General features: G+C 37.2%; 1 protein-coding gene and 1 pseudogene across 1 annotated transcript; one reads left to right on the top strand and one right to left on the bottom strand.

The window, feature by feature from the left end:
- Positions 1–10,468, bottom strand: part of LOC144373682 (isocitrate dehydrogenase [NADP] cytoplasmic-like) — a 17,953-nt pseudogene extending 7,485 nt beyond the window's left edge.
- A 7,781-nt stretch (positions 10,469–18,249) lies between these two features.
- LOC144373675 (1-phosphatidylinositol 3-phosphate 5-kinase-like) lies at positions 18,250–23,859 on the top strand. Its single transcript, XM_078036703.1, has 4 exons — positions 18,250–18,281; positions 21,597–21,777; positions 23,122–23,272; positions 23,525–23,859. The coding sequence occupies exons 2-3, from the start codon at positions 21,606–21,608 to the stop codon at positions 23,226–23,228; spliced, it is 279 nt and encodes a 92-aa protein (XP_077892829.1). The 5' UTR covers positions 18,250–18,281; positions 21,597–21,605; the 3' UTR covers positions 23,229–23,272; positions 23,525–23,859.
- The last annotated feature ends 1,141 nt before the right edge of the window (positions 23,860–25,000 follow it).

The following is a 25,000-nucleotide window of genomic DNA, read 5'->3' as shown; positions in this document are numbered from 1 at the left end:
AGGAACTGTGTGCAAAATCTTCAATTGACTTGTCTTCATTGTACATTTCCATGGCAACTCCACCACCCACTGCAGGGAGCAATGAGAGAAAAAAAGAAAGTAAACGTGGGATAGCTGGAACGAGGTTAAAGGAATCTCCACAACCAAAATACCAATTCTTGGCTCCCCTGGCTGAGCCTAGACTTCAATTCCCTGGCAGTCTTCCAAAATGAACAGTTCAAAAGTTTTCAAGGGACAGGATAGGATGAAAATAAGTTCTAGATAAGAATAGTCTAACTTGTTTTGGAAGGGCCACGGAAATAAGAAAAGCATATGGTCTTCAGGATCCCAAAGATACTGAAATACCAAAAACTACTAATATGGGGGCTGTGGCTGTGGCTCAGCGGTAGCACACTTGCCTGGCATGTGTGAGGCACTGGGTTCGATTCTCAACACTGCATATAAAAATAAATAAAATAAAAGTCTAACAACAATTAAAAAATATTTTTAAAAACCTGCTAATGTGACAGAAATATACTCACAAATGGGCAAATAATTTTGAATTTGTTTTTTATGTACTTTAACAATTTCCAACATGTATTTTGAACTTAAGGGTGTACTCAGCCCATAATTATTGAGAGAGATTTGCATTTTAAATACTAAATGAAAATTCTTGTAATTTCCAGAAGGATACTGAGCATGCCTACTGCAATTGGTGGAAATAATTATGCTACATGTAATCATTCATGTGTCACAACTTTTATTAGTTGAACTCTGAAACTTGAACCCATACCAACTCCCAGGGTGCTGAAACTCACAGAAGTAGATTCTATTAAGATGACATTATTTAAAGGAAGTAAGGAAAAAAAAGATATATAGGTGTTATCTTTTTTTAAAATTTGTTTGTTTAAATTTTTTAAATTTGTTTGTTTAAATGAGTACTATCAACAACTTTTGGGTGGGATTGCCCTAATGAAACTTTGAAGCTGCCAGGGAAGAAAAATCAAAAAAACAAATGTTTCACTTTCACAGGATAAATTCCCAAAAGGGTAAGGAGAAAATCTTAGCAAATAATGCAACCATTTCTAAATACAAACCCCACCAGAGCAAAGGGTAGGATTGCATGACAGATGATTTAGGGCTATTAATGTTTAATTTATACCATTTGTGCATAAGATATTCCTGCAAATCTTCCCTCCATATTTTAAGACAAATGCATAAATGTCTCCTTGTCATTGCCTATATGCATTTCCAGTTAAGTGACTAACCCCTTCATGCTTTATTCATGCCATGGGAGGGTATGGAACCAACTACTTTTTAAGTTAGATTTTAGGTCCTGTAGAAGTGTAGAATTGGGTTATATTTTTAGGCAGTCACATACTAATTTTGAAAAAAAAACAGTAATAATGTTTCTAAATCATTTGTTTTAAAAAAAAAGAAGATGTAGCTTATGATGGACTCATACATACCTTCAAAGTTATGTACCAGGTATGTCACCTTCTGGGTTCCATCACTTGGTGTGTAGGTTATCTCTACTTTTCCAGGCCCAGGAACGACAAAATCAGTTGCTCTGTACTATATAAGTAGGAAAAAGGTATTAAGAAAAGAAAAATATCCCAATAGGAATTATAAGGAAATATATATATATATCTGAGAGAGAGAGAGAGAGACAGAGAAACACACATGAGCACAAGAAGACACCAAGATAAACAAGAGAATATAGCTTGTCCTTTTTTTGTTATTAGGGATTGAATTCAGGGGTGCATAACCACTGAACTACATTCCAAGTCTTTTTTATTTAATTAATCTGAGACAGGGTCTCCCCAGTTGCTGAGGCTGGCCTTGAAGTTGGGATCCTCCTGCCTTAGCCTCCTGAGTTGCTGGGATTACAGGCTACCACATCTGGCAGATCTTTAAAGAGATAGAAACCAAGATAGTCCAGAGTTCCTCTAGTTAGTGGTAATGCACATTAAAAAGTCAGTCAGTATTTATTAGAAGGCTACCATGTATGTGACAGTTTTATGGGCACTGATACAGAGAATACAGAGAATAACACAAGATACTTTCTTTAGGAAGCTTACCAACCTAATAAAGACAATACTAAGTGAGAAGTGACAGAGAGTTTTCAAATGTCAGAAAGAGTCATAAGCCAATAAATCAATAAAAATGCTGCAAGGTGATGAAGAGATACAACCTGGCCCATGGGCTGAGAAAGCTGTCCTGCAGGGAGGATTATAATACTACTTGTGCTGAAAATTATGATAGAGCTGATGCTTTGTCCTTACTATGTATCAAATGCTTTAAGATGATCTCATTTGATTCTCACATCAATCTTACAAAGATATCAGTGTGATATAATGAAAATAATGCATCCTGAGTCCAGAGACTTGGGATCATTACTTAGACTTTCAGGGGTCAGTCGTTCCAGTTATCACTTGTCCACATGAAAAAAATCATCTGGAAGCTGCTGTGACAGTTGATGAACCCCCCCCCCCCAAATCCTGCTCACCTCCCTCATGAGCATAAGCCATTCCAGTGGAGAAATGTGCCTGGTACACATGAGGTATTCACAAGTCATTCGTGCACTGAAACTTACTCAAAGACTTGGGTTAATTGGGAGACTTGGAGTTAGGAATTAACAAGCACCAGCCACACCTATTGGTTGATAGTAATACTAACAGTAGGTAAAAGAGTATTCAGATAACAAAAAAGATTAAATATCTACTCTACAAAGAACACTTATGACATATAAAGTCATTAACTATGGGTTGCTGATTTGTTTCCATTTCTCAAAAGGAAGAACTGAGACATCAAGGCACTGTAAATGCTTTGCATAGGGTTTATGCACATTTACACAGCAAATCAACCTGGCATTTGAAAATTTTAATCTTGACTTTAAACAACAGAATGTCCATTATTACAAATGACTGATGCTACAATTAAAAAAAAAAAGACAGACTGAATTGGTAAGAACTGCCACCTATGCATCCTTGCCTGGGACTCTGGTACCTGTGAGGGTTCTGGCCAGGATGAAGGGACAGTATGAACCACAGGGTGGAACAAAGTTAACCAACTTCTTGGGGACTGAGCTGGCAACCCTGTCCCCAGAAACATCTTCCCTGGCCACACCATTTAAAGGGATGACTACATAGAAGTGCAGATTTTGGATTTTAGCATTAGGGAATTCCTGTTTTTAAGGTTCTTGTAAGACATAAGCTTCTTTCTATGAAAATCTGAAACCTGCCTCAACACAATTTGGAATTTGTTTAATTGGCAGCTTTTCTGCTTAACTTGGCAATGAGTCTATTTGTATAGAAATACAGAATCCATTTTTGGTTTTCAAGTAGGAAAAAATGTTCTAACTAGATTGCTTTTAAATACTAAGCCAGTTATCATGTTTAATATCATATTTTGTGGTTTTCAACCCTATCTGTACATTAGAATCACTTGTGGAACTGATTCAAAAGCCTGAATTCAGATTTCAGCTGGTGGAGATGGGACTCAGATATTAGACAAAAACCAAAAAGGTAAAGCTAAACCTAACCAAACCAATGAATCATTCATAAGTGGATCTTATTATGCAGCCAGCATTGAAAACCACTGACCTGGTTGGATCATATGATACTACTAAAAAATAAAAAAAAATAAAAAATAATTGGGCATTTGTGTGATATAACTAACAAAAGGATAAAGAAAGAAAAAAACATGTTTGGCAAAAATCATGTGTTGAGATGGGTATCTACAGTAAGTTTATCTGTATTTACCTCTACCTAAATGTGGGTAAATATACAGCTATACATACTAGAATTTCTAAATTTTGCAACTTTGCTTAATAGGTGTAGAAACCAAAAGATAAGGATAAAAACCCATATAAATCAGAATTGCTGGGTCATGTAAAAATATATGGAAAGTTATGCCCAAATGACTTACTTGGTCCCCATAAGCATGATGGCCTATGATGATGGGTTTTATCCATCCATTCACAAGTCGTGGGATATTTTTGCAGATAATTGCTTCTCTGAAGACAGTGCCACCCAGAATATTTCGGATAGTGCCATTTGGTGATTTCTACATTTGCTTCAACTTGAACTCCTCAACCCTCTTCTCGTCAGGGGTGATAGTATCACATTTGATGCCAACATTATACTTCTTTATAGCTTCTGCAGCATCCTTGGTGACCTGGTCATTGGTGGCAACACTATTCTCTATGCCTAAGTCATAGCTAGAAAGGGAAAAAAGTATCAATACTTCAGGAAAATAAATAAGTTCTAATCCATGACCCCACTGTTGACACGCAGAGGTTGCTATGCAGAAGATAAAGGCCTCAAAGACACCTAAATCTGTCAAGTTTTAGCACTGATGTATTCTAAACATAGAAGATGACTGACAATTCAAGAAGGAAGTAAAGAGTCAAGAGAACTAGGCTAGTGGGCAGTTGTCTATCTGGAAATTGAATGGAAAACAATGAACTCTGCCAAATTGCCCCCTATTTTTTACCATCTTGAGGCAATAACAACACATGAACAACCCTTTGGCATGGCTTCCCTCTATATAATTAGCATACAAGTTAAACCTAAGCACTACCTAATTTTCCCTTAGTAAATATTGTGCTTGAAAAATAAAGGTGTGGAAGGCTTAAAGGATGTTTTGTATTCTGACATTAAAGTGGTGAAGGGTATAGAGATTACTGTTGTGCAAAAAATACTAATGACTGCTTCATTTATGCCAGTTAGTCATAAGGTGAACCTTCCCCTAATTCTTGGGCAAGTCTCTATGTTCTGGAAACAAGCCTGCAGTTTATTGGATAAGTAGTAGAACCCATCATCAGTTTCATATGCACCAGAAAGTTTTAGCTCAACGTACACCAACACCCATACTGCAGGTCATTCAGAGCTGAATGAATGTTGGCTGTTCATGGAACACAAAAACATGATTTTATGGAAAGTAGTAAAAATAAAATAATAGAATAACTTATTTTGTTCTCTAAGAATTTAAAGTTTTTCAGCTCTCAAAAAAATTGCTAAACCAAATAGGCTCTAGATTTCTGTTCTTAGTTTTCACATCTTCTTTCCTTAGATATCCCAACTGCTGATGCAAACACAGAAATAGCAATCTTGATTGATTCACAAATAAAAAAAATGTCTAATGCTTCAACTTTAGATAATTCACATAAATCTAACAAAGCCATATACTTTCTTATCTTCCTGCATAGAAAATGCTGAATATAGACAACGTCTAATCCCAACTCCACAAGAAGGATGGCCACAGTTTTCATGTTCCTAGGTATGATTCTCATCAGAAGAATCTACCAGAAAATTAGTGGATTTTCTGCTTCCCTTAACATTTCTAAATGAAAATAAGAAATAAATAGCCAGGACCACTACTGAGTCTTCATAAAAACAACAACAACAAAAACAAAATAAAAAATCAAAAAACAAAATCAAAAACAATCAATCACTACACTTCTTTCAAAAAGAAGCAGAAATAACAGCAATTTTGGAACAACTTAAAACTTATTTGAACTTGCAAGAATTCTTTAGTTTGTAGCCACTGACTTTTTTTTTCTGCCTAGGCATAAAGACACCCCTTTAAAAGGCCTTATGAGTCTATACTAAAGAGGCTAGCATTATTATTCTGGACCCTGTAACCCCTGCAAGTTCACATAATGTCATGAAAAGTTCTGAAAAAGGAGAGAGTTTGTGAAATGCTTCTTCAACCCACTTGGAAACTGTTTTTATGCTCTGTTTCCTGTATGTTTGGTGGACTCCTACAAGCACAGTCTTTACACCACATGGTGGCTGCAATACAGACATTATCAGCAGCTTAATTTTAGAACAATTAAAAAGGGCATCTAATGACAGCATGAGAACTGAATGTCTAAACCAAAGCAAGTTAACAGGTCCTCAGGACACATTCTGAATACTTCTGGATGGAGACAGACACTTAATAGTTGCCAACAATTTGACTGAAACGTGTTGTACTATACCAGGCTTTAGCCACTTCACCTTTTTAAACATTCTTCCTCTACTTAGTTTGAATGTTCAAAAACAAGAGCTGCTTATAAAAGACACAAGGAAAAAATGAGAGAATTACGAACATACTTTCACATCTGCCCCCAAACACTGTAAAGATGGGGCAAAGAGACAAAGATGACCTAAGGGAACTGGGGCTTGAGGTGGGTGTCTCAGAGAACCATGAGGGTTCTTTCAGTGCAGCAGCTGTATGAAAGGGTGAAAGGTCAAGAATGAAAAGGAAACATCCACTGACTGATTAAGAGAATGATAGAAAATTGAGATTGAAAGGATAAAATTTACTTTACTATTTTTTACACCCTCTCGTTTTTTTCTCTTCCACAAGTAATACATTGTGCTACTCGTGGGCACTGATTTATTACAAATAAAACCATCACTGGAATCAAGGTAAGAAAGCCCTCAAAATTTGTTCCCCTTATGATTCTTGAGTTCTAGATAATGATAAATCCAGTTTTTCTACTAGAATGTTAAATTAGAAGGTTCATTAGGTATATTTAAGCCTGTTCACAAAACATGGCTACATCTATTTTTTAAAAGCCAATTGCACCCTGAAATAACTTAGATTAAACTTTCTGAATCTGCTAGCTTCATGGACAAATAATTCATTTACCTATGCAGATCCAATTCCACATAAGGAAAAATGAGTTTTTCTTTAATCAGTTCCCAAATGATTCGTGTCATTTCATCTCCTTGCATTTCTACCACAGAACCGCCATGGATTTTTTGGGACATTTTTACTTCAATAAATCTAAAAAGAAGAACAGATTGGATATATGCCTTGTCATTATTTCATTATAAAGTGGAAATGAAATATAAACAATCTCGTGACTACTAAAAGAACAGTTCATAATAGTTCTTACATGCAAAGCAAATAACAATTATATTTACCATCAGAATCGAGAATTTTCTCTGTATAAAGCATTGTGTTGTGTTCTTTATATGTGGTTTGTGTCAGCCCTATTAGCCCTATAAGATGGAAATTGTTTAACCATTTTACCTTTAGAGAAAACTAGCTTTGCCCAAGGCCACCTTGCTAAAGGGTAGGGGTGTCTGACCTTGTACATGTCCTTAATAATGCAATCACTATTCTCAACTATTGGTTTGTCTTATGAAATGAGATTATTTTCACAATATCATCCTATTTGAACATATTTATCCAATTCAATTCCTCATTTTATTGGGCCCATAAGATGAGCAGAACGGCAAGTGCTAGTATTTGTCCTAAAAAGCTGTTTTGGTGAAAATAACTACCATTGAGGAGATTCAACTGGTTCTTATGACCCATATTCCAGATAACTTCAGAAGTGCAAGACAAAGAATTCCTGGTGGAACTGTGCAAAATAAAGAATTCCTGGTAGAACTCTGCTTTCCTAGAGACAACACAGGCTTCAGAGATGTGAAGCTAAATACAAAAGTGACTTCTCAATTAGAGAAATCTGAATAGGAAAGGTCCACTTCCCAGGACCCAAGCATGTACCTGTCTTGTTCTTTAGTATCCTAACTCCTCCATGGTTCCTCTGGCCCTTCACAGGCGAGGATAAGCTACCAGTGGGTGGGATGGGGGAAACAGCATTGTTTTAGGGAGGCATGGCCCTTTAAAAAATGGCATGTGGGGGTACAAAATACCAATTAATCTAATCCCATAAAGAACAAAGCTGGATCCTTTGGAAGAAATGAAACTGTGAGCCTTCAAAGAAGACCATGGTTTATGCTTATTCTCGAAGAGACACAGGCCTTGAGCCTGCTAAAAGAATCTGTTCCTTCTCATGACACTTTAATAGAAACTTTGCCCAGCAACACAACTGCAAACTACTTTTAACCCCTTAAGTTAGAGTGAGGACTGAAAAGTCAGGAGAAATCAATTGAAAAAAATAAATACAAAAATAAATAAGAAGATTAGATGAGAAGCTGAAAAACAGTCTCTCTTGAACAGTTGAGCTAAAGCATTCTGGCCTTTAAATAAAAAATTATAAGTAAGCTGTAAACCTTAGTTTCTTGTGATAAATGAGGATATAATCCCAACCCAGGGCGCACTTTCACTTCTCAAATTTGTAGTTCTAGATTCCTGCTTATTAGTATTCAGGAGGCTCCCTATATCTTACCAGGGAACTTAGAACTCAACTAGAATAAAAGAAATGAGCAAACTTGTGGATGAGTTAATTACTTCTATCAGTAATTTCAAGAACATTTTATAGTATAGCTTTAAGTGTATGAATCTGTCATGCTTAATCCTACTTTCATACCTGTCTTTGCTTTAAAACATAACAAATAAAAGCAGCGGCAAGCTTATCTTGGTTTTGATAGTACATTTTCATGGCCATGTTCTTACACAGTATTATGCAATAGTTATGACTGGGCTATTTTTCCTTGATGGCAAATACAGTTAATAGATCAGACTCTGTATTTAAAATGGCAAAACTAAGGAACAGTTTTTTTTTTAGTTTCCTTCTCAGTGAATGCAAACATACTCTCTGCAATAATTTTTCTATGTGTTATAATGCATTACTGAACATTTTAAGTTTTCCCTGCATTAATTATGTATTAAATTTTCTTCTTTCAACAACAACAACAAAGAATTATTGTTACTACAATGTAAGGCATTAGTGTGTTTCTTCTGGATTTGATTTTAATGCCCTGGGCTTTAGATCTCACTGGATTCATTGAATTCTTATACCTCTCTGATTTTCTGTCTCCATCCAACCCCAACTTCTGAAAGAAGGGCTGTTTCAAGCCCAATAAATGAACAGCCACCAGTTCATTTATTGAATCTGAAGGTAGTTAAATTCCAATCTCCTGACATACTAGTGTAATTCCAGAAAACAAACTTGGAATAATAATACAGGGTAGTTCAAGTAAAAAGAGCCACTTGCTCTATTTTATTTTTGTTAACCTCAAATTTTTAGCCAATTTTTAAAGGCTATGTTTAAGAACTACAATAATTGCTGGCCAAATATAGTCTCTTGCAGATCAGAGAAGACGCTAGGCTAAAAGAAATAAAGCGGTTTTAATTTATCATTGGAAATATTCTTGACTCATTCCATTGCAGTATCTTAGCTTGCCCTCAAAACTAATTAAAGGCAGGATGGCCACATCAAAGAAAGTACAGAAGAAGAGAAATTATGAATTCTCACCTTTACAGTGAACGGACTTCTAGTCACACCAACTCCTCTCAATCTTGTGGACTCAACTGCAGTTTATCTCCTAAAACACAACAAAACCGGGAATAGAAAGTCTTAAAACAAACACACACACACACACACAAACAACACAAACACACATACACACACACACACACACACACACACACACACACACACACACACGTCAGGAGGATTTAGCTGTTTTTAATACCAGTCAGGCTGCCTGATTTATCTGGTTTAAAGTACAGTGCTGAATATCCAGAGGAGCAAAGGGCAGCTTTGTGTCCACGTCCACCTTCCAAATAAAGGTCGAGGGAGTACAAATCTTTCTACCTGCACACATCTGAGGGTGTGTCCCTGGTCCGTAGTCTGTTAGCTGGCCTAGGGGTTTGTATGTCCTCGGGTGACGCTGTGAGCTTGCAGATGTCCCTGTGGACGTTGTGCAAGAGGGCTCCAACGGAATCTGGACGGGTTCCTCTTTCCAGATTTCCACTCTTGATGTTCCCTATTGGGTGCCGGGACCTTTAACACCCAGACACTTGGAGCTGGCAGAGTAACGCCCTCCTAGAACTTGAAATCCCATCTCAAGGGAGGAATGCTTTCCCGACCCCCACCGCGCCCAGGGTGACCTAGGGAACAGTCTTCAGATCCAAACCAGAGCTCCGCCCCCTCGCGCCCCCAGGCGGACGCAGCCTATGTGCCACTGCCAGTCCCTCGCAGCCTGAGTTCGCTGTCCACGCCCAAGTCCTCAGCTTACACCCTTCTTTGCACCCAGTTCCCCACTGTCACATGTTTTCTTCCTATTATATCCAAGACGGTCTTCTAAGCATCTTTGAAACCTCCTACAGAAAGATTTTCCTTTCCGTATGCAGATCTGGTCTTCCACTTGTCACTGCATCCAACTTCCTCAGCGCCCAATTTCTTCCTCCCATGCCCAAGAGCAGGTTTCCCTACCTCCAGCACCCTCTTCTTCCTTTTTTTCCCTTTCCCATGCTGAATACCTGGATTTGTCCCTGCTTGAACTTAGGCCTTGCCGCTAAGTTCCTGCCTCCATAGCCAAGACCCGAGCTTTCTTTCTTTTCCACATTCCAGCCTTTTATGAATTAAAGCCTCCCACAACAGCCAGGGACCTGGGCCGCCCCTCAAAGCCTGAGGTTACCTGCAGGGGAAGGTACGTTGGCGAGCAGCCCGAGGCGCCACAGTTATTCACACGCTCAAACTCACACTCACACACAGGCAATCCTCACTGGGCCCAGCTGTTTCAGCCTGTGACACCAACTCTACAGATCCAGGGACCAGTGGGCGGGTCAGGGCTTTTCCTCTTCCCGGCTTTTGTCACCTCCCAAGCCCCACCTCCTCAGCCCACCTCCCGGCCCCTCCCCTGTCTTCAATCGCTGCCTGCCGACTCCTCGGGTTGGGCGGGGCCAGGGCCTAGGGGCGGGCCCAGAGAAGCTGGGGCTCAGTACTTGGGGCGACCTCCGTGTCCTCCGGGTGGGGGAAGGGGCTTCCTTGCAGCTGGGATTCCTCTCCAAGCCCAGCTGCCTAGGAACGTGAATGCCACCTGCAGGCCGGGGAGCTGGCCGCGCTGAGGCTGCGGCAGCCCGGCCATGTACCAATCTAGAGCACTGTGAAGCGTGTTTTCAGGTCCGCAGTAAAGGCACCCAGACCAGCACCTCGGCGGGTTCCCTACCCGCTGCTGCCGGTTGGTCTGTAGATTGTAATGTGCCTTTGGAAGGAGAGTGTTCCAGCCAACATGGGGTTGCTTTGGGGCTGCCAGAATGCAAAGTATGCAACAGATATAAAAGCAACCCTGCCTGCCTCAGTAAATAATTTCCATCACAACCAATAACAAGATCTTTAGGGTTTTATGCACCTATAATTCCAGTTATTACCATAAACTATAATAAGCCCCATTTACAATTTGCATTAAAACATAATGAAAAAGATGATTATCCGGGTTCCAAGGTAGCTGCACTAAAGATGTGAAGCCTTAGAAAACAGTGGATTTTTTAAAAATTCCATTTCCTCCAGAGATTCATTTTTGTATGTGTATTTCTTAGTCTAGAAAACATGGGAAAACAGTATTTTATATTGCTATTTGTAGGATAATAGCATGATCAAGAGTCAATGTTCGAAATTTTATTTTTTAAAATAATCTTTCATTGGATTATAATTGACAAGCAGGGCAAAATGCTCAAGGTGCATTTTGGACGCTAGAGGGCACTAGCGGAGAAGAAAGCAAAAACCCAGCCAATTTATTAGTTTTTAATATGGATTAACGGATATTAGCATCCACGTCTACTTATTCCTGAAAAAATGGTTATAGAAGAGTGTAAGGGTGTATCTGCATCTCAAATCTCAGGTCTTTGGTCACCTGAGATTGTAAATTTTACTCCATATCACATCTGGTTCACGTGGTTTATTATCCCTTGCTGATTATTAAAAGTAAGCAATCATACCCATTCTTATTCAGGGCATCCTTCAAGTTACCTAAAATATAGTTTCATAAAAAATGTTGGTAACGGGCTGGGGTTGTGGCTTAGTGGTAGAGTGCTTGCCTCTCGCACATGAAGCCCTGGGTTCCATCCTCAGCACCACATAAAAAAAAATTAAATGTGTCCACGGAAAACTGAAAAATAAATATTAAAAAATCCTCTTTCTCTCTCTTTAAAATAAATAATACAAATAAAGGTATCTAAAAAAATGTTGGTAATATATGAGAAAAATGAGGTAAAAATAAAATAAATATAGGATATTATTCAAAACCACGGTGAGTTTAATCATAAAAATATTCCATCAAATCATAAACATTTGCTAGAGAAGGGCTGCAAATTTGTCTCAAAGTCAATGTGATAGGAAAGATGACATAGGAATCTCATAAAACAGTGTTTCTTAGGCCACTAATATAGGAATGAGTAGATTTCAGGTTGACTTTAAATATTATTTTCTTGTAGATTTCACATTGACTTACATTAAAATATTATTAAATATATATTGAAAAAATTAAATGTAATGCACCATATGCTGATAATTCTTACACAACTTTAAAATAATAAATCTATAGACAAAATGGTTAGAAATAAAACTATGAAACAATAAATTACCATTAATAAAATCAATTAAATTTAACAATTGATGTTTGACTGAAATTAGATTGCTGATAGAAATGTGAATATGAAGCTCCCTGCTTACATGCAGGCTCTTTTGAATTGAACTGGCCTATTCTATTGGATGCCACATTATGATTAATTTAACCCACCACTTTCCCCAATTTGGTTAATATTGCATACTTTGTCATTATTCGCCTTTCATTTGATCAATAAAAGAATCTAAATATTTTAATAATATCTAACGCCAAATACTGTCATAAATACAAACTGAAATCTGGGTCATGAAATCTCTGTTAGGATTTGGTTATGAGACTATCATTAAGATAATGAGATTCTCCTAAGTATTCAAAAGCTGTTATATTTTCATTTTGCTGATCTTAGAGAATCTGCATATGAGTAGGGCTTGATCACTGCTTATTCATGAAGATTAAGGGAGAGACAACAGTGAAGGTGACTTCTTGATTTAGAGTTTGGGTGACAGGATACCCTTCAACAAGGAAGAAATAAAGATAGAGTTACAGATTTGATGACCAATATAATGAGTTAAGTTTAAAGTTTGTTGAATTTGAAATGCCTGTGGGACAGCATGTTGATGTCTAGGAGGCAGTCATCTGTATCTGGAGTTCAGGAGGGATGTCTGAGTTGAAGAGGGAAGGAAATCTGGTAATCTTTAGCATATACTGATAATAGCTGAAAACAGCATATGAGATCATTCAGGAGTACAGAATCAGAAGAAATCCTATCTCAGTGAGAACTGTGAGTAATACTCACATTTTTAAGGGCCATATAGAAGAAAAGGAGTTCCCAAAGTAAATGGGAAGAAAAATCTGGGGGGCAGTAAGAGAATCAGCAGAGTTTTCATGTCATGCAATGTTTTCAAAAAGCAGGAAATACCACAAAGAGATAAGAAAGACAGTCTGAGAATAATTCTGGCAAGCAGAAGGACCTCATGAATGCACATTTAGTAGAATGATTCTAAGAGTAATTTTGAAAGAAATAATAATAAAAGAGTTTAAAGTATGAATGGGAGGTATAAAAAAGGAGACACAAAAAACTTTTCAAAAAAGTTGATTGTGCCACTTCTATTCAAAATGCTTTATAAAGTTTTAGTAAACATAATTTTCTGTTATCTATATTACTTACCTATCATTTGTCTTGGTTAGAACAGATTAGATCATCTTAATTTCTTGTCATTTATGTTAGTTGTGTTGTTTCCTTTTATTTCTTCATTTTATTGTTTAAATAACTATGACAGATATCTTTAACTTACCTTTTTAAAAACAGTTGAATCATTTCTTTAGGCTACATTGCTAGAATTGGAATGAATGAATAAAGGAATTTTTAAGGCTTGTTAGATCTACCAAATCATTCTATAGCAGGGATATAACAATTTATATAGTTATATAAAGGGTAAAGGGGAGCTAATTTTATTATATCCTAGCCAGAACTGAATTTCATAATTTTAAAAAACATCTTTGCAGCTAGGTGCCATGGTGCATGCCTGTAATCCCAGTGACTTGGGAGGCTGAGGAAGGAGGATCCCAAGTTTGAGATCAGTCTGTGCAATTTATGGAGACCCTATCTCAAAATTTAAAAAAAATAAAAAGAGACAGGGTCCCATTGAATTGCTTAGTGCCTTGCTTTTTGCTGAGGCTGGGTTTGAACTTGCAATTCTTCTTTCTCAACCATCCCCAAAACAAACAAACAAACAAACAAATAAATATTATAAATAGAGCTGGGGATGTAGCCCAATGATTGCACTTCCCTGGCATGCACAAGGCTCCAGGTTCAACCCCTAGTACTGCAAAAAACCAACAAAAACATCTTTGCATTACCTATTGAAGTGAGTTAGAGCTCTTTGTACAGAACTGACCGACTCCAGGCCACTGAACAGGGAAGTTCAAGATAAGCCTACTGGTCAAAAATTAGGAAGTGCTTTCAATGACAAACAACAGCTGACATCATACTCAATGGTGGAAAGTTCAAAGCTTTTCTTCTAAGATCAGGCAAGAATGCCTACTCTTGCCACTTCTATTCAACATAATATGATACAGCAATTAGGCATGAAAAAGGAATAAAAGGCACCCAAATTGGAAATGAAGACTTAAATTGTCCTTCTTTGCGGAAGACTTGATTTTACATGTAGAAAACCCTAAAGATGACACAAAAAAACTGTTAGGAATTATGAACAAATTTGACAATATTGTAGGATACATCAACATACAATGATCATTAGCATTTCTATTTACTAACAACAAACCCTCCTGAAAAGAAAATTTAAATAGTCTCATTTATGACAGCTACAAAAAATTAAATACTTAGGAATGAATTTACTTAAGAAGATGAAGGGCCTGCACACTGAAAACTACAAAACATTGATGAAATAAATTAAAGAAGACACAAATAAATGAAAAGACATTCCATGTTCATGGATTGAAAGATTTTAATATTGTTAAAATGTGCATATTACTTAAAGTGATCTATAGAGTCAATCTATATCAGTCAAAATTTTGATGACTTTTTTTAAAAAACAAAAATAGAAAAACAAAGCAATGCTAAAATTTGTATAGAACATGGAACAATAAAGGCTCTGAATAGCCAGTCATCTTGAGCAAAAAGAACAAAACTGGAAGCTTCACACTACCTGACTTCAAAATACACTACAGAGTTGCAGTAACAAAACAGCATAATACTGGCAAAGGAGCAGACACAAGACCAATGGAACAGAATAGGTACCAGAAATATATGACTTTGGATGTTTAGTATTATTTATGGTAAATGGGTTATTCAGAAAGTTGCCAAGAACACACTATGGGAAAAGGGCAGTGTCTTCAATAAATGGTATTGGGAAAACTGGAGGTCCATATGCATAAGAATGAATTAGGCCAAGTGGATTAAATATCCAAATATAAGATCTGAAAATGTAAAACTACTAGCAGTAAATGTATGGGAAAAGGTCCATGTCATTGGCCTGGGCAATAATTTTTTTGGTTATGACCCCAAAGTTTAGGCAACAAAAGCAACATAGACAAATGAGCAACACATGAAACCAAAATGCTTCTGCAAAGCTAGGCAAACAGTCAACAGAACAAAAAGACAAGCTACGGAATGAGAGGATATTTGCAACCTTGCATCAGATAAGGTGCTATTATCCAAAATATACAAGGAACTTAAACAACTTAATAATAAAAAAATGAAAAACACAACTATAAAATGGGAAATGTATGTGAATAGAATTTTCCTAAGATAGCATACAAATGGCCCATAGATATGAAAAATGCTCAATATTGGGGCTGGGGATGTGGCTCAGTGGTAGAGCACTTGCCTATCATGTGTGAGGCACTAGGTTTGATTCTCAGCACCACATAAAAATAAATAAAGGGCCATCAACAACTAATAAAATATCTTTTAAAAAATGCTCAATATAACTAGCTATCAGAAAAAATACAAATTATAACCACAGTGAAAGATACCACCTCACACCTGTTAGAATGACTATTATCAAAAGATAAGAAGCATTGCAGAGTATGAGTAAAAAAGGGAAGCTTGCATATTACTAATGTGAATGTAAATTAGTACACTCATTATGGAAAACAGTATGGAAGTACTTCAAAAAATTTAACATAGAACTACCATATGATTCAGCAACCCCACTTTTGGGTATATGAAATCAGTGTATCAAAGATATATCTGCATTCCTATGTTAACTGTAGCATGATTTACAATGACCCAAATTGAAATCAATCCAAGTGTTCATCAGGCAGGGATGGATAAAGAAAAAATGTGGTATATATGGATAATGGAATATCAGTGAGTCTTAAAAAATCTTTGTGATAATAAAGATGAACCTGGAGGACATTAAGTGGAATGAGTCAGGCACAGAAAAGTGATTAGCATCCATATTGATAGTAATCAATATAAAGAAAAAGCTATTTTCAGCAAAATGCAACTAATATATGGGGAGAAATATAAATATAGTACTATAACAATAGTCAATTTAGCAAGAATTATAAATGGAGGCTAAGATGAGTTTTCTGGGAGGATATTTACACAAATCATCTCTCTACAGATAAAATTCATCTGGAATGACTTTGGATGTTTAGTATGAGGTCAGAATCTAAACTGATTTCTCTCCCCACCACCAAATGGTAACCAGTTTTTCATCTTTTTTTCCCCACAGATTATACTGTAAGTGAATACAGATATTGGACTGAAAAACTTATTGAGGACATGGACTATAATCATGTTCATAGTTTGATCCCTAGAGTAGTGCCTACTTAACACACATTGTTGGTGACTCAAAAATGTTTGTTACAGGGTCTGGAGGCACATGCCTAGAATTCTAGGTATTTGGGAGGCTGAGGTGGAAGGATGGAAAATGAGTCCAGCCTGGGCAACTTAGTGAGCTATCTCAGAATTAAAAAAAAAAAACATTAAAAGACTGGGGATGTAGCTCAGCGGTAAAGCACCCCTATGCTGGGGAAAAATAGTTTGTTGAATAGATGTTTTATTATTATTTTTTTAATCATACATGGAGTTTCTATATACATTAAGGTGTTCTTGTCTAGTATGACTACTTTATTCATATGCTCTCTGGGTCTATTTTGTACTTTATTTTAGGTTTATGAAATATTAATATATGGTGGACTGATTTAAGAAAGGTTTTTTTTTGGTTTTTCTTCCTAGAAGGCAGAGACTTGAGCATGTTCATAGGCTGAGAACAAAGAGTCACTGGGAAAAGATTGGTTGAAGATACAGTGCAAGATACCAGGAACAGGAGAGTAGATTGGGTGCCAGGAGGATTGAACTGGGAAAGAGCAGACCTCTCTCTACCAGAGAGGAGGGATCCAGGTAGGCCAGGGTAGAAGTGGATATGTGGATGCAGGAAAAAGCTGTGGCAGGGGAGGTTAGGTTGTTAAGGATTGCACCCAAAGTAACCTTGGCTTTTTCACTTGGTTAGATAAGATTCTCTAGAGAATGCTAGTCAAGGTAATATGTGTGTGTGTGTGTGTGTGTGTGTGTGTGTGTGTGTTGGCACCGCAGTAATGAAGAATGACAAGGGGAAGCTGAATACACTCTCTAGAATGATTGCTGAAGGGCCCAGTTGAGGGTAGTGACCAGGTTTTGTACTAGGACAGATTTCTGTGGTACTCTCTAGCAGATGAAAAGATCATCTCAAAGAAAGCTTGAATGAGGATTTGCCAAAACTCTCTGAGGAAAAGAATCCCCAGAATTGAATTAAAATAGAACCTCCCTTTATATTTCTTTCCTTTCTGTGCTCCTCTGCCAAGCCCCACAATTTCAGTCAGCAGGTTTTGGTATGTTTTCTACCGAATCAAAGTGACAATCCAGCTAGCCTTAGCATCTGCAACTCAAAACCTGAATGAAAAGCCTAGAGCCAACCTCACTAACTCTGGGTCAGGCACTCTGCCAACAGCTTTTCATGAACTGTTTTACATAATCTTAAAAAAAAAGTATGTGAAGTGGGTACTGCTATTATTAACTCCATTTTACACACCAGAGGTCTGACGCCTGAAGAAGTTAGCAATTTATCTAGGGGAATATGCCTAGCTATGGTCGGAGTCCTGCAAGTCTGACGCCAGCGTCTTCGCTCTCACCCACTGATCAGCGCTACATAAGTCAGAGTCCGGGTCAGGAGAACGCCGAGCACTGTCACCCATTAAGAGTGCTCACGGTGTCGAACACATACGGTAACCGCGGCCCAGCCAGCACCCGTCTGGTGCCCAGGACACCAAGCACGCATCCGGTGACCCACACTCGTGACGCTCACACCCGCTGTGATCCTGGCTTCCTCAAAAAAGGCGGAGGAGGCCTAGCTTTGGCCAAGTGGTCCAAGACGACACTCTCTGGGCTGGACTCTTTCTGCCTGAGCATCTGATCCGAACGTCGTGCGGGCGGGGAGGAGGGGGCGGAGTCGGCCCCCAGGAAAGATTGCGGATTGGTGGGGAGGAGGAAGGGGGGCGGAGCCTTGGGGGGAAGGGAGACGCCGCATCTACCACGTAAGCATCTTTGCTTCCTGCCACAACAGCCAGCGACTGGAGTAACCCTTCGCTGCGCTCCGGGGCGGGCTCCCTGCACCTGAGCCGGTGAAGCTGGGGTTGGGGTGGAGGGAGGCCAGCGGGGCCGGGGCGGGAGGCCCAGATAAAGGAGAGGCCTGGGGTGTGGCCAGCTGGGGCTGATAGTGGGAAGAAGGCCGGCTTGGGTGCTGTGCGGGCCAGAGCGGTGGGGGAAAGCTGAGGTGAGGGCGAGAGATGGGGCTCCTTCGCTGGGTTGCGGCTGGGCCAGGAAAGGCCAAGAACCTGTCCCAAGCATTAGCTGGTCTTCCTAATTCCAGGCTGCCCTGAGTCTGGCGAGTGAAACGGGAGCCGCGTAGGGCCCTTCTTGAAGAGGGTTCCTTGAAACATTTGAAGTTCCCTTGCACCTCTTTTAACCCTCATGCCCGAACTTATTTAGGAGGAGGAATGCCCACTCCTCTTCCCTTTGAGTGGACGAGCTCTGGTCCATGTGTCAGAGGTACATCATTAGGCTGGAAAAGAAAGCTCATAAGCTACAGAACTGGTAACAACATTGGGCTTTCAAATATGCGTATATCTCCTTAAAAGCTTGTTTCTGCTATTAAAGGCGATTTTATTTCAACTCAAAGTGTTTTGGGGAGACTTGGTTTCCAAATTAGTACTTCCCTTTCTTAAAGAATGTTCTCAGCAAGAGGATGAGAATGAAGTGGGTGGATACTTTTAGGAATATGGGGTCTTCTGCCTAGTTTAGAGTTTGTTGTTATTAAGACATTCAAGAAATATGAAAAATGCTAGAATTCTGTATCAAGCAGAATCGGTTATTTCTGTGTATCTGTGTATAATACGTTAAATTATTAAGATGTTAATTCCGTGCATTCATTTAGTAAAAATTAGTACAATGACAATACAGATAGTATTTTGGCATATTTGCAGTATTTTATTTCGAATTTATTTGAATCTCGTTTTCTGCCTCTCCAAAAGGTCATACTCTGTCATTCTTACAAAAAAATATTCTTAGTTTTCTTTTTCTTGAGTTTGGGCAGGTTGACTCCTTTGAGAGGCAAGACTAATTTCCTGGGAACTGCCTCTTTCTTTCTGGAAAGAGTAATATGGATCAGTTTTGGTATTCCTTTAGTATTTTTGTTGGCAAAAATTGAACAACAACAACAACAACAAAACTCTTTGTTGGTGGAAGCCAACACTACTAGTATTAAACTGTCCTGCATTATTAGATACAATTTGAGTATTTTTTATAAAAAACTACTTAGAGATAACTAGGCTGATACTTGGATATTCTAACTAAAATTTTGATATTGGCTGATAGAGCCACTTATTTCCTACGTTTAATACCCCATAGCCTACTGATTAGCTTTACTAACAAGGTAATATGCATATACTACACTAACCTTGAAATGGAAAGAGGTGGAGTGCTGGTGATACATCAGAGGTCTTTGAGTAAGTAGATAAATACTTCTAATTACCTGTCAGGAAGGAGTCCTAGTTTTTATAATAAGCAGTTATTGAGTTGTCAAAAAATTAGAGTTGTAATGTAGTTTTTTCAGGATCCCAATATCATGTAATTATTATTGATAACTCCATGTGATTGTATTTATGTTGTAGAGACAATACTTGCTATATGTTAATATTGTAATTTTTTATCTTCATATCTCCAAAACCTAATAAAAGTTTCATGTTTAGTTGATCTTTAGAAGTAATTCAAGGTAATTCTAAGGCTCTTTATGCAGGTTTTTAACTCTGCTTCTGATATTACTTTTGTGAAAGTAGAATATAGGTTGTTTTCTTAGGTCTGAGGTTGCTATTGTCATCATGTCCTTCATCTCTAGTACTCTTTTAAAAAATACAGAACAAAAATTTGAGTTTGTACTTAATCAGTCACCATCTTATTTTCTAAGTCTTGAAGCTGGAATATGGAGTGTCATGATACTTTGGAAGGATTATTAACTACTTTCCCCAATAGAAGATGATATTAAAGACTTTTTCCCTTTTTCCTTCTTCCTCCTCTTCTCTCACTTTCCCCCCTTACTCTTTTTCTTTTTCTCCCTGCCCCAGCTTCTAATAAATATTTATTGCCAAAATTCTGTTTAAGTTAGTGGTTTCATTTGTGCTTGAATTAAAAGTCAATTAAATTATTAATAAAGCAAAGTCTTGAGTAGTCTTGAGTAGCTAGAAAATAGCTTATAGGCTAGACTTGGAGGTCTGTGAAAAGCTACAAAAATAATTTCAATCTAAAGAATTTTGTGGTGAGATTAGATGCAGGTTCCCAAACTATCTTTGTGACCTGCCCCCAGGAAAGTTATTTTAGATTCAGAGTACCTTGGTTGCCTTGAAGATAAAAATGTAATGAGGACTGCTTTATGTACCTTCCAGGATTGTAAAAATAAAATGAGATGGTGCATATGATTTTAGAGAAGCAAAGCATTTACAAGAGTGTAATGTCCTCTTTTTAAAAGTGTAAATTATATTAGAAACTAAAGCATTTTAATGACTAACTAGAGGTATGCATGGTTCTTCTGGTTGAACTATAACTCCGAATAGCAAAATATAAATCGGTGCTTTTTTGGTAAACTCTGATGTGGAGATTTACTGCTTTGGCTGAATTATGATTTTTGGTAATTTAGGGGAAAAAGTCCTTTAGGAAGAACTTTATCTTAATATTTATATAGGGTTAAAGGGGAAAATAGCAAGTTCATATTCCTGGGAGGAAACATGATGGAGCATAGCTTATTGATTTGAATAGTTGTCAATATTCAAATAAGGTGTAACTTGAGCTAATTGTTGAGTTTATATAGAAATGTCATTAAAGGATGACTATTTTATTTCCTTTCTTTAGGTAGATATTTTTTTTGTTATATTTTTAGAGGGAAAAGCTGAAATAAGTAAGATGGAGGAATTTATATGTTGGCATAAAACCAGTTTCCCCCTATAACTTTAAAAAACTATTAAGTACCTTTTTTCCCAAAAACTTTTACAGATACGAAAATATTTTTCTTCTTTGCCTGCTCACATTTATGCCTTACCTGCAAATTTTTTAATTTAAAAAATTTAAAATGATTTTAATAGTAATGTTTGAAATTAGGTTGACCATCAGTTTTAGGTGTTGAGATTTGATTTAGACAGCAGTGTTTTTAAACCTTCACTTGAGTATGCTAAGCTAAATTCACTGACTCTTTGGTTTTCATAGGTAAAAACTCTCACAGAATAGGACCTTCCAGATATATGCATATTGTTTGAAATTAACTTTTGGCTTCTGAAACAGTAACTTTTTTTTTTCTTTTGCAGACTCATGAAATGGCCACAGATGATAAGACTTCCCCAACATTGGACTCTGCTAATGATTTGCCTCGACCTCCTACCAGTCCTTCTCATCTTACACACTTTAAACCTTTGACTCTTGACCAGGATGAACCTTCTTTTAAGTCAGCATATAGTTCTTTTGTAAATCTTTTTCAATCTAACAAAGGTAAGACTTACTCTTAAGCATCAGAAACCTTACAGTTTTGATTCTTTATAGTTCCCTTATTCAACTTTCATGTTGTATCTTTGTGAGAAAGTGAAATATTAAGAAGGTGCTTTATTCATATATCACCAGATTTTTCTGCTTAAGAAGAAAAAGCTAGATTCCTTTTTTTTTGGGGGGGGGTACTGTTGAACCCAGGGGTGCTTAACCACTGAACACATGCCCAGCCCTGTTTTATATTTTATTTAAAGACAGGGCAAGAGCTTGTCTTGCTGAGTTGCTTACAGTGTCACTAATTTCCTGAGGCTGGCTTTGAACTTGTGATCTTCCTGTGTCAGCCTCCTGAGCTGCTGGGATTAAAAATGTGTGCCATTGAGCCAAGACTAGGTAGAATTTTTTTTAATATTGTTTTTAGTTGTAGGTGGATACAACACCTTTATTTTGTTTAACTTGTTTTTATGTAGTGCTGAGGATCGAACCCAGTGTCTCACACGTGCGAGGCAAACACTTTATCACTGAGCCACAACCCCAGCCCCTCAGTAGAAATTTTGATAGTTCTAATTAAGTTTATTAATGGTTAGGTTTAAAGTACTGTAAAAACTTGGTACATTTTTAAGATGATAATTTTTAAAAAATAAGCTTTAATTTTTAAAACAGTTTTATTAGATTTATAGAAAAATTGGAAAGATAATGCAGAGCACTTAGTTTACCCCTACATTCAGTTTCTGCTATTATTAACATCTTAGGTTAGTATTACTATACTATCAGTATTACTGGACTAATGTAAATATTTTACAATTTTCACTAACTACTGTATGTATTTTATTCAGTTTTAAAATTTTTACATAATGTCCTTTTATTGTTATAAGATTCCATCTAAGATATTATATTATGTAGACTCTTTATAAGATAATACTCTATTTAGTAAACGTTTATTGAGCAGCTACTATATTGGGTGCTATTTCAATAGTACAAGGAATCTCTTCCATAAACACAGCAAAAATTCTGGGCCTTTGTGTAAAAAGCTTGCATTCTGTTTCCTCAAATTTCAAATGAAAAGTAAAACAGAAAATCACATATACCAAGGGTGTGATTATTGGCTTATAATTTTGCTCTACTCTTTGGATTTCTTTCTTTTTAAAAAATCCAAAAGCCTAATTTTAAATTATGCATGTAATATATACATACATATATATAAGTATATATATATCTATGTGTGTGTGTATGTATGCATATATATAATATAGTTGTCTGGAAAATTTCATGTTTTCTCTTTGCTGTTTTCTCTTTGGTGAATTCTTGTGTCTCAATTTTTCAAATAATGTCAACCTTTCTTTTGCTCTACAGAGAGAGGAGAAGGGAGCCAAGGAGAGCACCCTTCTCCCAGTGGAAGTTGGTCCAGCCCTCAGCTCCCTTCAAGGACACAATCAGTTGAGGTCACCTGTTCCTTATAAAAAACAGCTTAATGAGGAACTTCAGCGACGCTCTTCAGTGTTAGGTAAAACAGTGTTCTTATTTCATTCTTCTAAGATTTTTCCACAGTCATTGTTTCCCAAGTTATTTATTGACTTAACTTTCTTGTTGTTTGGAATAGTCAGGTACTCTCCAGAATAAATAAAACTATTACTTAATTAGTGAAAGAATTTGTTGATATCTGAATAAAAGCTCTTAAACATATCACTAAACTTTGATTTAGGCAAACAACAGACCTCTTGGCTGCTTTTTGATTAATTACTTGCTTGAGTTTCAGCAGAGAACAATTTGCAGCATCCCCAGGAGAACACAGGTTAGTTTCAGTCTTGTGAATGAATTCTGTGTCTGTATTTGGGTGCTAGTGAAATGTGATGTGCATGCCTCTGGCTGCAGAATTCTTCAACTCCATTGCTGGGCTGCCACTTGCTCTTGGCCTGTGTCCTTTGTGGGGTGCAAACTTGTATTTCTAAGTAGCTAAATGCAAGGGGCTTCACAGTTTGTTATTGCCGGTATGCGGAGCATTGCCATTGTAATTCTCACAGCTTTGTCTCCTTTTTCAACTTATAATTCATGGATAGTTGCTTTATATTTTGAGACTCAAGAATAATTTGGTCGTTCTAATACTTACATTTTAGTACCACCTCTGAGGTATTACTAATGCTAAATTAAGTTTTCAAAGTGTTTAAAAGTGTTTAAAAAGTGTTTCAAAGTGTTTAAAAATAAGTGCAGTTTAGATACAGTGATTATTTCATTAAATTGTTTTAGATAATTCTTTGTAAATTTGGATTTAGATATCAACCTCTCATTTCTTTGTAATCTTTTATTTTCCACCCAACTAAAACAAAGCACACCTAATATAAATCTGGCAAATAGTGAGTTTGAGGCAGATTTTCCATTTTATTTTTTAAATTATTATTATTTTGTTGTTGTTGTTGTTGTTGTTGATGGACCTTTATTTTATTTATCTGTTTGTGGTGCTCAGAATCGAGCTCAGTGCCTGATGCATGCTAGGCAAGTGCTTTACCACTGAGCTACAACCCCAGCCCCAGATTTTCCATTTTATAGTAGTTCCCATTATCTGCAGGGATATACTCTAAACCTCCCTTCTTTTCTGTACCAGTAGAGGCTTGAAACCACAGATAGTACCAGACCCTATGTTTTTTATCCCCATATGTACACATCTGTGATAAAGTTTAACTTGTAAATTAGGCATAGAAAGAGAGTAACAAAAATAACTATGACAATAAATATATTAAAAATTATGTGATTGTTGTCTCTTTCTCTTGAAAGAATGAGACAAATGTTAAAATTTTTAGACTGCAGTTGCCTGTGGGTACTTGAAACCTTAGAAATAACTGCAGTCTGTTTAGGTTAGTGGGAGCTCCATGGGTTATTAGACTAGAGTGTTTAAGCTAATTGGATGTTCATCTTTTTTGTCAGATCACCTCCTATTCACCCTTAGATTTTGAAACAGCTGGAGTGTCTTAACTTTTTGTCACTATGACCAAAATACCTGATAGGAACAACTTTTAAGAAAAGTTTATTTTGGGTTCATGGTTTCAGAGGTTTCACTCCATAGTCAGCCAACTCCATTACACTGGGCCTGAGGCAAGGCAGAATGTTAGAATAGAAGGACATGGTAGAGGAAAGCTGCTCAGCTCTTGGCAGTTAGGAAGTAGAGAGAGTGAGTAGCTAGGAACAAAATATAAGGCCTAAGGATATACCCCTACTGGCCTCCTTCTTCCAGTCATGT

This window comes from Ictidomys tridecemlineatus, unplaced genomic scaffold (genome assembly GCF_052094955.1).
Source record: "Ictidomys tridecemlineatus isolate mIctTri1 unplaced genomic scaffold, mIctTri1.hap1 Scaffold_46, whole genome shotgun sequence".
In the NCBI taxonomy this organism is placed as follows: Eukaryota; Metazoa; Chordata; class Mammalia; order Rodentia; family Sciuridae; genus Ictidomys; species Ictidomys tridecemlineatus.
This window is presented reverse-complemented; position numbering and strand designations above follow the sequence as displayed.

Excerpts from the sequence above, each read along its gene's own strand:
- LOC144373675 (XM_078036703.1), top strand. The coding sequence starts at position 21,606 with ATGGCCACAGATGATAAGACTTCCCCAACATTGGACTCTGCTAATGAT. Across the intron at positions 21,778-23,121 it reads TCTTTTTCAATCTAACAAAG|AGAGAGGAGAAGGGAGCCAA; the intron begins GTAAGACTTACT and ends TTTGCTCTACAG.